This window comes from Lolium rigidum, chromosome 4, assembly GCF_022539505.1.
Source record: "Lolium rigidum isolate FL_2022 chromosome 4, APGP_CSIRO_Lrig_0.1, whole genome shotgun sequence".
Taxonomy (NCBI): domain Eukaryota; kingdom Viridiplantae; phylum Streptophyta; class Magnoliopsida; order Poales; family Poaceae; genus Lolium; species Lolium rigidum.
The window spans coordinates 76,575,124-76,590,327 of record NC_061511.1 but is presented as its reverse complement, the minus strand read 5'-3'; the positions used below and the strand labels follow the sequence as shown (position 1 = coordinate 76,590,327).

The window sequence follows — 15,204 nt, the reverse complement described above, 5'->3', positions numbered from 1 at the left end:
TAGTACCTAGTTTTCTTTAAGATCTCGGGACGAGATCTTTTGCAAGGGGGAAGGGTTTGTAACATCCCAAGTTTCAACTTAATAAAGACAAGGGAATTTCAATTACTCAAATTTTACAACTAACAAAAACTTTTATTTGCATATAGTGCTACATATAGTGTTAATGCATTCTTGTGTGCTTTTACCATGATGAGTGTTGGTGTGTTGATCAATTGAGCTTAAACCCTAGTACCTAATCATAGAACCCCAAATAGAGAGAAATAAAAGAAATGGAAAATTGCAAATTCACTCACATACACATATAGCCAAATATGCAAACTTTGATCAAGGCCACCATTGCTTGTGCCATTGCTTGTGAAACACTAATATATCAATAACAAACACATTTGCATCAAAGAAACACAAATCAAAGCAAAGGAAAGGAAATATCAAAATTCACTCACATATGATAATGGTCAATTTGCACTTTTATAACATCATGCCCACTTTGAGCCCCTGGTTTGGAAGATTCTTAAACCAAAACCTCTCACTTCTTTCCACCTCATCCAAGACCATATCAAGATGAACATTTCTTGTGTTGACCACCATGGTTGACTCTGCCTAGTTTGACCAATATAAATGAGACAAGTTGCAACATTAAAACAAAGTGTAGATCATCCACTTTTTGAAACTTTGCAAACTAGCACCAATTTGCACACCACCACCACCACTCTACTCCATATATTATTCAAATCAACTCCACCAAAAAGAATTGAAAATTTTGAACATTTTCTTCATGAGGCCATTTCATCGAGCACTTGGCAGGCAAAATTCCGGCACACACACTCTTTTATCCAGAGGTTTTTTGACTAAACCACTTTCAATCTTTGTTGATCATTGCTCCTCTACATCCCCTGCATCAAGGCGAGTACCTGCTTTTGATGATTAAAGTGTGGAGAGTGCCACTGCATGACCATGTCGTGCACATGCCGGCCTCATGCCACTCAATCTCTCTGAGCCTCCTCTCTCCCTTTTACCTTGTCCTGGAGAATCCCCTGGCAACGTTGATCATCACGGTGCACGGCCTGAGCTCGCGCGAGGCTGGCATTGGCCAGGCCAGAGCGTGCCCAGCTTGCCCAGTGCACGCCAGTATGCGTGCTCACCACGTAATGGACGCGCCAGAGCGGCGACTCGACCCGTCGCCTCCGTCCTCCCCTACACCTCTACTTCTGCATCGAGCTTCTCCACTGCAATCTCTAGCCCGTAGACATCCTCAAGCACCTGCAAGTGCACCATCATCGTCGTCCTCGTCGACGTTTGGCCGCCAGTACCGTGGCAGTCATTGCATGCGCCCGAGCGATCACCTCATGCTTTTGCTGCGCCAGAGACACGTTGAGCATCGCCATGCTGCTAGCCATCGAGTTCCGTCCTCACCTTGCCCTTTCAAGCACCAGAACGGCCGAGCCATGGACAACCCGAGCTTCCGGCGCAACACCCCTTCCTCCGCTATAAATAGAGCCTCCCCGCGCACCATTTCTTCACACCATCAGCTTCTCCTCCCATCCTTGCTTCTCCTTGACCAAGTCCCGAACCAAATCGTCGCCGGAGCACCGCCAATTCATCGCCGGAGCCCGCCAGTACACGGAGATCCTCGCCGTCGACTGAAGCCTCCTCAATCCATGCCGCCGGTACCAGTCGACTCACCGTCCACGCCAACATCGCCGCGCACCTCGCCGTCGACCGCCGGAGCCCCGGTATGCTCTCCCACCCCCTAGCCTCTCCGCCAGTACGTCGGGATCTCGTCGGAGACGACGATGATCCACGACCGCACGATCGTGTTCTAATCCTACGTCTCACGCTCGCCCTTACCGTTTCGCATTTTATGTGCCACTAACGGGTGGAGCCCGCAGTCAGACGGCCTGCTCGCGCCATACGCGACGTGGTCCGGCCCAACTCTTTTTCGCCTGGCAGCCCAACTTCGTTTCCCGCCTAAGCCCATTTATTTGAATTCAAATTATTCGATTAAATCCATTTTCCTTGCAGATGCTTTTTCAAAGTTAAATAGAATAAAATCCACTAAACCAAATTTGACAAATTTTATATATTTGGAAAGCTTACTAAATTATCTACACAACCACACTGGTCTCACTTGTAGATTCATTGTAGAATTCAAATAGCAAAAATAACAAGGCAAGGCCTTTTCAAATTTCAAATAATTATTAAAAATTAACCACAAATGATTTTGAGTTGATTCCAACTCTCACAAATCATAATTCAAATACTCTACATGATTATGTAAAAATATGACATGGGTACTTCATATGATCATGGACTAGAGCAAAATAATGGCTATGTGGCCATTTCTAGTTCATTTAAATCATCCCAAATTAATTTATTTAAATAGTATGAGAGTTACTCTCTCATTTTAAATCTTGATCCTAAGTAATTCAATAAGAGGTAATGACATTGGTCTAATGAACCTCATATTTTATTACTTAGTGATATTAAATCATTACCATGCTATTATTAAATGCATGAGGTGTAGCACCTCATTTAAATCATACTCCAAATAATAAATATGAAGTGTGGACCTTGGTCAACATATATTCATACCTTGTTATTATTTGAGGAGATTAAATCTTAATAAGATTCAATGAGAGGAAATTATTTCTCCAATGAAATAAATCGAAATACTAATCAATATTTATAATGAGAGGAAATTATTTTTATTTAAAATAAGACTAAGTCAATCACCATGCTAATAAGGATGTGATGCTAGAATAAGCTTGTGTGAGCCTTTGGTGTGTTTAGCCTAGCACTTAAGTTTTGTTTGGTGATTGTATACCTCGTATTCATGTATAGACGCTAGTACCGAGGAGTACCAGGAGGAGGAGGGCTACTCTCAGGAGGAGGAAGAGAACTTTGATCACTACCCCACCCAAGGCAAGCTAATATTCTTGCAAGCCACCCTAATGCAAAGCTCTTCAAGAGCAAGGCACCATTACATGTTACTTTATGTTTAATGCATGATCCTATCCCATGATTTTACCTTACAATTATTTTACTTATTGTATTTCAAAGTTTACTTTTTGATTCATGATTCACTTGGTCTAGAATAAGAACAAGAGCATCAAATTTAGCCTAAGCAAACAAAGCTAGATAGCCCCCTCATGAATAGTTGCTATTGCTAAATAAATAAAATTGACTACTCTAGATGGGAACATGTGAAATGAAATTGACTTTGAAAGATTTTGAAGGTGAATGTGACATGAATGACTTGGTGAATTTTTGTGAAAACTGATGATTGGGTTCGGATGCGATACCCTTACAATTATACAAGTACCCCCACAATACCTGATTATGGGTAGGGCTTAACTAGAAGCTTATGTAGTTTAGTATGGGTTCCCTCTAAACAAGCATCATAGGGGTTATGCCGAGGCTGCCTCCGTTGAAAGTGAAATGATGTGAATACGAGGTGAATGTACGACCCAAGCCCTGTGTAGTTCCCGGGTTGATGGTTTGTTTTCACCGGGCGGCCAAGCTCATGGGGAGAGGTGCCTATATTGGGGTATATAAGTGAAAGGTTAGGGTTGATGATGCGCGTACTGAGTTATGATGATTCAGGGTTATCCCTGACGGATGTAATCAAAAGTTGTGGCACAAGAGTACAACCTCTTCCAAGTTTTAAACCTATTCGAATAGCCGTGTTCACGGTTACGGATGATTGGAAAGGCCATACTGTTCCGTTGTCAGAACTTTTCTTAAAGAAGGAATGATGAATTGAAAGGTGACTTGACTTGAATGACAACTGAGTTGTGGGAATGACACTAATGTTCCCACTTGAGTTAGTCTAGCAAATGAAGCATCTTTACTAAATGTTTATGAACTAAACTTGGCTTTATGCAAATAAACCTAGAGCCTAGCACCCCTTATTAAAAATTGATAATTACTTACATTAGTATTAGTTTGCGAGTACTTAAAGTACTCATGGCCGTGTCCCTGGCTATTCAAATGCCAGACTATGAAGAGGAGCAACAGTATCAAGACGACGGACAACAGGACGTCTACGATAACTAGGAGCATCTTCTAATGTCAAGCGTTGCCTGTGGAATAGATAGTCCACTACTACTTCGCTTCCGCTACTTATGTTCGTTGATTATTAGATCAACTATTTGTGTAATGTTGGATCATGTGATCTATTGTTGTAAGACGATTATGTGTTGTAATAAATGACGACTCTATGATATTCAACTGTTATGTCTCGCAAAAACAATCTTCCTGGGATTGCGATGTATGGCATAATAGGCATCTGGACTTAAAAATCGGGGTGTTGACATAAACTGAGAAGTTGAAGATGAAGGAGATCTTTAAGAATTGCAGGAACGGGCCACCACCACCGACACCTGAGGAGTGATTGTCTTCGGTATAGGGATCCCCTTGGCTTGTTCCAAGCTTGGGGGAGTACCGCGGTATCACTATCACCTTTATCTTTATTTTTAGTCGAGTCATATCATGTGACGTGGGCATTAACATTCGGGTAACTGTTATTGCCCTATCCTGTACGGCCCAACTGGAGGCCCATGAAGACACCCGATTGCAAGGTGGGCCACTACGGCGGTGCCGAAGAAGATTCCTTGAAGAACAAGACGAAGAGGAACCGAACAAGGAAAGTTTAGAGCTAGGTCTTTTGTAACCTAGTCGTACCCGGACAGATCTCTTGAGACATGGCCCCCTATATAGGGGCCAGGAGAGGGGCTGCCGAGGGACAACAATCAATCGTAGCAACTTTAGCCACCATAAGTCCAGAGTTAGGTTCCCGTAGCACTTAGCCTCTCGACGAGATCACAGCCGAAACCTTCGGCACCCTATTGTAACCCGATATTTTCATAATCAAGATCAGACAGGCAGGACGTAAGGGTTTTACCTCATCGAGGGCCCCGAACCTGGGTAAATCGCTCTCCCCTCTTAACTGTTAACCGATGTCTCGTGTCACCCTACAGGATTCCATCAACCCTACGCCCCAATCGGAGGGCATTGTCGAGGAGTACCCTCGACATCATGAATAAAGTGGTTGACATATAGGATAGTTTGCGGATTGGAGGTATCGCTCTTTTATTTTGTCTCATTGTATCCCTTGGTGTGAGTCGCCTATATGAATTATTAATGAGAAGTCCTGTTATTTACGTTATGCATACTTTATTTTAGTTTGCAATTTCAGCGGTGTGATCATTCTTTCTAATTGGTGTTGGTATCATTTCAGGAGTATTGAATACATCTTATTGGCTTTGGCAAATCTATTATTGGTCAGTAGCAACATTATTTTGAAGATCGAAGAGAAAAAGAAAAAGGTACATGCAGATATATTATTCATATTCTTTATTTCTTGATTGGCTCAAAAGCTTGGTATTCTCAAATCAAGATCGTTTGTACTTTCAAGATGAGTTATTTGAATTGCTTTTTGATACATGTATATTTTCTTGTTTCACTTATATTCATATGCTTGCTACCCAGCCTTGCTAGCCAAACGCCTGTATTGAGAGGAAATACTTCTCATGTATCCAAATCCCAACCAAAATACTCATGCCGTTTGTGTCCACCATATCTACCTATATGTGGTATTTCACCGCCACTCCAAGTAAATTTTCGTGTACTACCTTTAAAACCTTCAACTACATCTCATTTTGTGTTTGTGTTTTTAGCTCATGAGGATGTGAAAGTTATTATTGTCGTCTTCCATACTTTACTAAGTACAGCAAGACTCGTGAGCTTCATCTCGCTTGTCAATAAAAAAAATGATAGATATAAAAAAGAAGAAGAGATGGTTTGACCACAACTTCCAAAAGGGTAAGAAAATAGGAAAGTATAAGAAAGTGGCACTCCTCCATGGTTTGTGATTATTGGTCGGCACCCAAGGATTCAGCTAGCCATGGTATGTGTAAGAAATGGATGGGAGGAGTGTCACGATTTTATAAATAGCATGAATAAAAAGAGGCTTCACCCAAATATTTCGGAACCGCTCTCAAACTTGTTTAGTATGGAAGATGACAAAAACACTTGTACCTATTTGTTGACAAAAGCAGCCACCTCTCAAAGCAATCTTTTATTCAGTTTTGCAAACAAAAAACTCAAGCACATGTTTAATCTCTGCTTCCCTCTGCGAAGGGCCATTCTTTTACTTTCTTGTTGAGTCAGTGCACCTATTCCTTCTATCTCAAAGCAAGCATGTGAACCGTTGTGATTCAATCATCTATGAATGTTAATGTATGCAATTGTCTTTTTAACTCTTACTTGTGCAGCACAATGTTTCTACCCAAATGAATACAATGTTGAAAGCCATCTATGAATGAAAAGAGGATGCAATAATTGAGCATTACGGTATGTGAAAATTTATTAGTTGTTAATTGTTCTCCGACCAAGAACAAAAGGTTTGCCATGCCAATTATGATTTCCTTTACATACTCCTATGTGTTGATTCCTTATTCATTGCAAGTGGATCATATTTGAGGATGTTGCTGTCTATGATAGCTTGTGTGTTGGTTAGTGTGATGCTTCTTGTTCGTATTTTGTTATCGACACTTCACTCCATAAACCAGTGGTCCGGTTTACTGAGCTCAGCTTTCGCTTGAGGACAAGCGAGGTCTAAGCTTGGGGGAGTTGATACGTCCAATTTGCATCACTATTTTGTATTATAATCTACTGTTATTTATTGATATATTTCATATTTAGACATGATACTTATGTTATTTTATCTATTTTTGCATGTTTGATGATTTTCACGGGATTTGCTGCCGGAGCTGGAATTCTGCTGGAAAAGTGGTCATCAGGGTACCATACTTCGGAAGATCAGAAAATTCCAGAAACTTTCACCAAAATCTTATTTTCCCGGATGACGGAGATAGCCAGAAGGAGGACTTGAGGGGGCCACCATTGGGCAATACAATGCCCAGGCGCGAGCCCTACCCTGTCCGCGCCTGGGGCATGTATGGCCGCCCTGGCCCACATCTAACGCCGCCCTTTCGCGTATATCATCCCCACGAAAACCTAAGAAATATTCCGCCGCCGCTACGAGGCGGAAAACACCAGAGAGAGAAAAGCTCTCCGGCAGATAGGAATCTGCCGGGGGAAATTCCCTCCCGGAGGGGGAAATCATCGCCATCACCACCGCCATCGAGCTGGACTTCATCGTGATCATCATCCTTATCATCTCCACCATCAGCACCATCATCACCGTCGTCTCCACCTCGTCCCGCTGTAACTATTTGGGTTGTACCTCGCATATTTCGAAGGGGAAACTCTCCTGATATTGATTACTTGTTGTATTTGATGCTATTGAGTGAAACCATCGAATTAAGGTTTATGTCCATATTGTTATTCATCATTATATACCCACTGATCATGTTCCATATGTTGTCCCGTGAGTAGTTCGTTTAGTTCTTGAGGACATGGGAGAAGTCTTGTGTTAGTAGTGGAGCTATGTGAGTAATATGTATTGATATGATATTTAAGTTGTGGTGTTATTCTTCTATTGGTATCATGCGAACGTCGACTACATGATACTTCGCCTTTATGGACCTAGGGAATGCATCGTGTATTTGGCTACTAATTGCGGGGTTATCGGAGCGACAGAAACCTGAACCCCCGTTAGGAAACCATTGCATGAGGGAGCGTAGGATCTCAGAGTTTAAGGTTGTGGTTAGATTTTATCTTAATTAACTTCTCGTAGTTGCGGATGCTTGCAAGGTGTTTAATCACAAGTATGTATTATCCTAGTAAGGGTAGTGCATTATCATAGGTTCACCCACACAACACTGACCATACCAATAGAGATTATTCACAGATGCAACGCGAAAGCACTTGACATAAAACCTCCTGTGTGTCCTGAGGAACGTTTGGTCGACATAAGTAGAACAACCGGCTTGTCCTTTGTGCTAAAAAGGATTGGGCCACTTGCTTCAATTATTATTGCTGCCTTTTATTTACTCGCATTTTATTTATTTGCAATATCAAGTACCCCTGAAAACCCGTTTGCTAGTGTTTACAGAGAATCCTTCGTTGAAACTGCTCATCAACACCTTCTGCTCCTCGTTGGGTTCGACATTCTTATTTATCGAAAGTACTACGATACACCCCCTATACTTGTGGGTCATCAGCAGGATGCACTACCAGCGTCAGTAACAACGTGGAACCTGCACACAACACAACCAAAATACTTTGCCCCAACTTATGGTGAGGTTGTCAATCTCACCGGTTTTGTTGAACACAAAGGATTAAATGTATAGTGTGGAAAGAGATGTTTGTTTGGAGTGGAATTAAAGAGAACGGTGCTTGCAGTAAATAAAGAGAACAAGATGATTGTATCAGTGTAGAAGAAAGGACCGCCACAGTTCACTAGAGGTGTCTCTCCATAAAGATAAATAACATGTTGGGTGAACAAATTACAGCTGGGCATTTGACAAAATAAAGACCATACATGACAAGATGATTACTATGAGATTTATTTGGGCATTACAACATAATACATAGACCGTAATCCAACTGCATCTATGACTAATAATCCACCTTTCGGTTATCATTCGAACCCCTTCTAGTATTAAATTGCAAGCAATAGATTATCGTGTTAATAATGTGTGTAAAGTAAACAATAGAACTATTTTTAGACAAAACATTATTGTTTTCTCCCTAGTAGCAAAGCACATCTACAATCTTAGAAGTTGTTGTCACTCTTCCAGAAAACTAGAGGCGTGAACCCACTATCGAGCATAAATATTCCCTCTTGGAGTTACAAGCATTTACTTGGCCAAAACTTCTACTAGCAACGGAGAGCATGCAAGATCATGAATAACATATGACAAGTAGATAATCGATCTCAACATAGTATTCAATATTTATCGGATTCCAGCAAACACAACATGTAGCATTACATAAAGATGATCTTGATCATGATAGGCAGCTCACAAGATCTAAACTTGGGGCAAAAATTGGAGAAGACAATCATCCAGCTACTGCTATGGACTCGTAGTCCAGGGATGAACTACTCACGTATCACTTCGGAGGCGGGCATGGCGATGTACATGCCTCCGGTGAGGATCTCCCCCTTCGACAGGGTGCCGGGAAGAGCTTCAGAACCCTCCCGAGCTAGGGTTGGCGATGGCGGCCGCGATGGAACTTTTCGTGGATGGAGGCTCGGGTATTTAGGGTTTTCCCGACATCGTGAATAAATAGGCGGAAGGGCGAGGTCGGTGGACACCAGGGGGGCCACACCACCCCTTGCCGTGGCCAGGGCTTTGGCCGCGCCAAGGCATGGTCTGGCCGCCCTGTGGCGCCTCTTCGTCTCTCCTCCGGACATTCGTCTTCGTTACGGTAAAATATGAACTTCGGTTTTTGTTTCGTCCAATTCCGAGAATATTTCCTGTACAAGTTTTATGAAATACAAAATAGCAGAAAACAGGGAACTGACACTGTGGCATCTTGTCAATAGGTTAGTGCCGGAAAATGTATAAAAATGCAAAGAAGTGTAAGCAAAATATATATAAATTAGTGTAAAACAAGCATGGATCATCTAAAATTATAAATATGTTTGCAACGTATCAAGGTATTTGAGGGAGACGAATTTGAGGGAGACGAAGCTCTCAAGTTTGCAACAATGGAGGAGAGCAAAGTGGGAAGAAGAAGTAGCAAGAGAGAAAAGAGAAAAATGCTTAAATAGGAGAAAGGGCGTTTCTTCCCGTTGGGTAGGCTGGCCGGAGCATGGGCCGATAGTACCGGCCTGGGAGGCGTTACTACCGCCCAACACCCACTACTGCGGCGGCCAGACTGAGCATGTCAATGCAGCCAGCGCTAGCGACCGCCAGAGGCAGGCGCGCGACGCGGTCGAGCAAGGGAGGGATGAGGCCTTGCCGCGCGGGCCGGACCGCGGTAGGCGGCCTGGCGCCGAGCGCAGGAGTGGGCTGCAGGCGGCCTAGCCTTGGTAACATTGATCGAACCGAAACCAAATTTGTTGGAAAGAGGATGACAAGAGCTACCTCAACAAAATATGAAAACAAGTGGGGATGATTTTCTATGAATTTTAGAGGTGTAACCCCTCAATACGAGAAACCGACAAAATCACCGAACTCAAAAACTGAACAAGTGATACATGCCAAATTCGTTTTTGATGAACTAGAGCTTGTCATGGAAATAACCACAAGATCTAAAACACCAGATGGATAAGATCCAAATAACAACCAAAAAAGTTGATGCAAGGATGCAACAGTTTGAGCTCCGAACGATACGATTGAGTTACTCACTCAAGAGCCCTCTTGATACTACAACAACTAACCTATAAACTGGTCTCCCAACTAAACCACAAGACCGGTAAGAAACATACCCTATCAAGAGCAAACCTTAACCTTGCATATTCCACTTGAGCTCGATGATGATGATCTCGACCGCAACAAGATGGAACACATTTCTTGACTGCACTTGCTTGATGAAGTTCTTGTGGATTGCTCTCCCATAATCCACTACGGGAGAGCTTATTCTTCGGCGCATCTTCACATATCCATGATCATCATACGGATGGCAAGCTTCAAGCATATGATCTCTTCGAGATGGCTCATCTTGAACTTGCACTTTATTTCTTCTTATTGGAACCTTGAAGCCAACATATGGTTTTAGCGTTGTCTATGAGCAACTCCTACAAATATAACTCAATGCAACTATTAGTCCATAAAGATTGTCATTAATTACCAGAACCACATATGGAGGATCCATGCACTTTTAGTATTGCGATTACATTTAAACATATTCATCCTTTGCTGCTTTTAACACAAGCAGAGACCGTGGCTCCAGCACCGAAGTTCCTCCTCTATGAGACCTAGGAGCAATATCCCAGCCAGAACCTTGTTAGTCATAGAAATCTTTCGTTTCCGCCCAATAGAAGTCTACGTTATCGCTGTCACTACTCTGCTCGAGGCCAAGATTCATGTTCCATAACTAATGTGAATATTATTGTGTGCTCATGTCGAGCGATGGCTTTGCCTCACTATCAGTGTAATATGAATCTATTTGTGTCGCACAACCATAGCAATAAAATTGGTCTTGTCATTGTTTACTGAGTTGTCCCATTGCCCGAGTTCCATGGACGTGAATGGTGGATGTCTCGAGATCACTTGGATCGGGGTGTCACACTTACTGTGCACAGCAGGTAGTACTATACAAATGTCACGAGAATATAATGTTGCAACTCATAACTAACATAAATCTTAAAGCAATTTAATGATTTAGATTAATTTTCTCAATTGCAAACCAATTTATAATTCCGCTAGCATGAACTATACTGCAATCCAATGGTTTAGAAGTTAGACCAAGAGAATAGAGTATAAGCAGCAGATACATGACGAGATAGATAAACTGAACACACCGACAAGCGTCGGGGGCAAATCGAAGACCATGGCACTCGAGGCAAGTAGGATGAGGCGGCAGTGGTGGTGGGCGGCGATGGGAGAATCGATCTAGGTTTCGTCTAGTGAGAGTGATCTTCGATGGAAGAGCTGGCTCGTGATATCATGTAAAATTTCGTAGCGAACAAGGATCCTAATACAATAGTACAATAGTACTATACAAACGTCAATAGAATCTCATGCTGCAACTCAGAACTAACACGAGTTTTAAAGCAATTCCACAGTTCAGATTTATTTTCTCAGCTGCAAATTATGTTGTAATTCAGCTGGCACCAACTACAATGCAATTCAATGGTTGGAAAGTCAAACCGAGAGAATAGAGAAGTAGATAGATGGTGAGATATAGATAAATTGAACACACCAAGTAGCGATGTGGGCAAATCGAAGACCTTGACTCTTCACGATAACACCTTGATATTATTCGTACGTGCAGGAACGAAAAGAAGTAGTAATACCAAACTACATTGCTTACTACGTAGGGTGTACTATACAAACGCCACGAGAATATTCTCAGCCGAGGCTCCAAGCTTTACCCACACGCCCGTTCGACGCTGCATCATTCCATCTCCGTAAGAATCCTAGATATCGCACCGTCCAGTGTAACGGTCTGCAGCGCGACCACACTCTGCGCCGTCCGATCGGACACGGGCGGCAGAGGCACGGCAGGGCCGGGTGGGGATGGCAATGGAAACGCCCGAGCGTGGAAGTCGCGTGGCGCCGCATAGCTAGTCCGTCCATTCACGCGCACGAGATGTGCGCCGCCGCCTCATCTCCGGCGACGCGCGGCATGGCCTTGTTGGCCGACGGCACGCACTGGGCTGCCGTCGCTGGAGGAGCAGCTTGCGCCGGCACCGGCGTCAGCGGTTGTTGCTTGGCGGCGACGGCCCTCTTGCAGGAAGCCATGGCGAAGGTGTGGTCGCCGAGCGGGATGACGGGGAGGTTGTCGCAGTTGCAGATCTCTATCATGAAGCCGTCGGGGTCGTGGAAGAAGATCTGGTCCACGAAGATGCCGCCTTCCTCCACGCACCGCTTGATGTAGGGGATGTCCAGCTCCTTGAGCCGCCGCTCCACCGCCGGCATGCTCTCGCACTGCAGACACAAAGCACACGCCGAGAAAACGCCATTAATCTCAGTTCCAACCGGACTATCAGCTTGCTTCCAGTGACTATTAACGCACTATCGAGGTATCGATGCATATGAGATTCTGAGGTTGTGATGTGACTCCGCATCCACCTAGTTTGTGGGTGGTGACCATCCATGCATACCAGAACAACCCGTGCATCGCGTGGAGCAGGTAGGTACCGATGCGCCAAAAACACCTGTCGGTAAGCTACACAGATCGATCCGATACATGTCGCAGTCGAGCATCGTTAGAAAATTAGGCATCACCCATGATTGATCCACAGAACCGATGGATCGCACATTTAAAACGGCACTGTTACTAGCTCGCGACACTGACACACTGACACACATGTGGGTTTGGATCATAGTACTTACGACACCGGCCAGGGCCTGCTCGCGGCGAAAGGCTTTCTGAAAGCTACACCGTACACCGATCGCAACCCTGTTGTCCGTCGATGGAGATGACCTAACTAACTTTTGCAAAGTATATACATGTAATTGTACAGGCACTTCTAGAGAGTTCCAAAGTATATATATGTTGATGGAGTTTATTTTCCAACATGAGTGGCTGCATAATCGGAGGATTGAAGCCAACGAAGCGTCTTAGTAGTTGGCTTTTCCTTTATATCGTTTTATGTATCTTTTGTCGATGATTTGTGGACTCCTAAACGGCTGTGTGCATCCTAGTTATGCAGAGGCTGGGTGTAATGCTTAAAACTTTAAGTAATAAAGCGCCCCTTATCGAAAAAAGAGAGTTCCAAAGGCCATAGTCATTTGGAAATTGAGATGTTGTTAATTATTTACTGTTTCTTTTAAAAGTGGAAATGATGAATGAGTATCTAGGAAGAACTAGACACTGGAGGTGGAACACAACCATCGCGAGAGCAGACAAAGCCACCTGGGCTACCCTACACACAGAAGATGAACAAACCCTACCGAAATGAAGATGGTCATGCATCAAGGTTTCCCACCAGTTCATCGTCATTACTCTGCAGCGGCTCCAACTTCCCGAAGAAGCGTTTTATTTTTAAGACCTGGAACTCAGATAGCTAAATGCACTTTTGGCATCCCTAGCCCCTAGGCAAAAGATTTTCATGGGACAAGTACGTGCGGCAGATTGATAGACGCAAGTGCTCACATGACATCCGTGGCCCGGACGGCAGAAATCACACATAGGCAGAGCCCTTTTCCACGAGCACAAGAGAAGTCTTCTCTTGCCTCTTGGTTCTGTACTTGAGTTACAGAGCGAACGTGGCCAACTAAATTACGTGTCCTAGGACAGAAGCAACGCATGTTCATCAAGGAATCAATTAATTGCTACTTTCACATCCATTTGCTCCATGCCTATACATCTTCTCGTCACCGTCGACAGCAATAGGAGGTGAGCTCGCCTGCTACTGTCCTAACTCTCTTGGCAGAGCAAACACTAAGCGTTAACCAAGCAGACAAAAACAACCCTCGTTATGTGCAAACAAATTCCAAGTAGGGTGGGATAAACGTCAGGGACATAAAGAGGCAACTAGCTATCGGCGACGCAGAACCTAGCGTGTACGAGGCAAGCTAATTCATGTCATAGGAAGATAACTGTTGCCATCTTGAATTCAAGGACACGATGTATCCATGGTGTGGTCGTTTTCAGTGATATCTGTGAGCAATATCAGCGGTTCTTTATTTTTCAAAAGCGGGGAGCATCCCCCGTCTCTGCATCAATGGATGCATATGGCCTTGAGCGATATCAGTAGTGTGTGTGTATAATCAACCAATCTGAATTATTAGTTACCTGAAAAGAGATGTGGTTATCCTTTGGGTTGATCTCTGTCTTCTCCGGTAAACTATCGGGGTCCTCCGACTGCAGCAGGTGGATGCCAATCCCGTAGTTGAACAGCCTTCATTCATTTGCAACAAAAATCATGCATCATCAGAGCTAGTTATGCAATTGGTGCTGGTGCTGCTAAATATTCAGTTAATTTCATTGCTGTGGATACTTGGTCTAACTGTCCAAGTAAAATTACAAGAGGGTAGAAGAAGAGACATCTAAGTTGATCTGTGTCAATTACCATGCACCATCGAAGTTGAAAGACCCGGGGCGACGGACGGGGGTGAAGCCGAGGACGTTCATGTAGAAGTCGAGCGACGCCTCCACGGATCTGCACACGATGCTGATGTGGTTCAGCGACGCCAGCGGAAGGCCGCCGCTCCTGCCGACGCTCATCATAGCTGCAGTCGTGTTCACCATCCTCGCCGATCTGCTTCCGATCGTCGTCTCCGACAAGGGATCCGAGCACCAGATAGATCGATCGATCCAGCGAAGGAAGAAAAGGAAAACTCAAACAGAGATAGCTGCTCCCGTACTACTCTATGGTCTACACTTCACTGTCGTCAGTGATGGCTGCTTCTGTACTGATGAATGAATGATGAGAGTGGAGCTGTGCTTATATAGCTGCAGCGGAGCGGTCCCTCTCCAGACACGTTGCGCCACGTCACCCTCATCTAGACCGTCCGTGCACGCCACGTCACCCAAGTTCATCCGACGATTTAGATAGACTATCTGCGGGATATAAACAGAAGAAAATGGCGCCAAAATGAGAAGGTCATCGTTTTGGCAGTGCGCAATTGCTAGTCGGCCCTCACGTACGTACTCTCATGGCGGTTGTTGTCTACT

At 44.0% G+C, this 15,204-nt stretch overlaps 1 protein-coding gene across 1 annotated transcript; it reads right to left on the bottom strand.

Annotated features, from left to right (window-relative positions):
• Positions 1–11,817: 11,817 nt before the first annotated feature.
• On the bottom strand, positions 11,818–14,933 carry LOC124648726 (glyoxylase I 4-like). Its single transcript, XM_047188440.1, has 3 exons — positions 14,600–14,933; positions 14,323–14,428; positions 11,818–12,509 (listed from the first exon to the last, which is right to left on the bottom strand). Exons 1-3 carry the CDS (start codon positions 14,776–14,778, stop codon positions 12,159–12,161), a joined length of 636 nt encoding a protein of 211 aa, XP_047044396.1. The 5' UTR covers positions 14,779–14,933; the 3' UTR covers positions 11,818–12,158.
• Between the last annotated feature and the right edge of the window lie 271 nt (positions 14,934–15,204).

Excerpts from the sequence above, each read along its gene's own strand:
- LOC124648726 (XM_047188440.1), bottom strand. The coding sequence starts at position 14,778 with ATGGTGAACACGACTGCAGCTATGATGAGCGTCGGCAGGAGCGGCGGC. Across the intron at positions 14,429-14,599 it reads TTCAACTTCGATGGTGCATG|GCTGTTCAACTACGGGATTG; the intron begins GTAATTGACACA and ends AAATGAATGAAG. Across the intron at positions 12,510-14,322 it reads ATAACCACATCTCTTTTCAG|TGCGAGAGCATGCCGGCGGT; the intron begins GTAACTAATAAT and ends TTGTGTCTGCAG.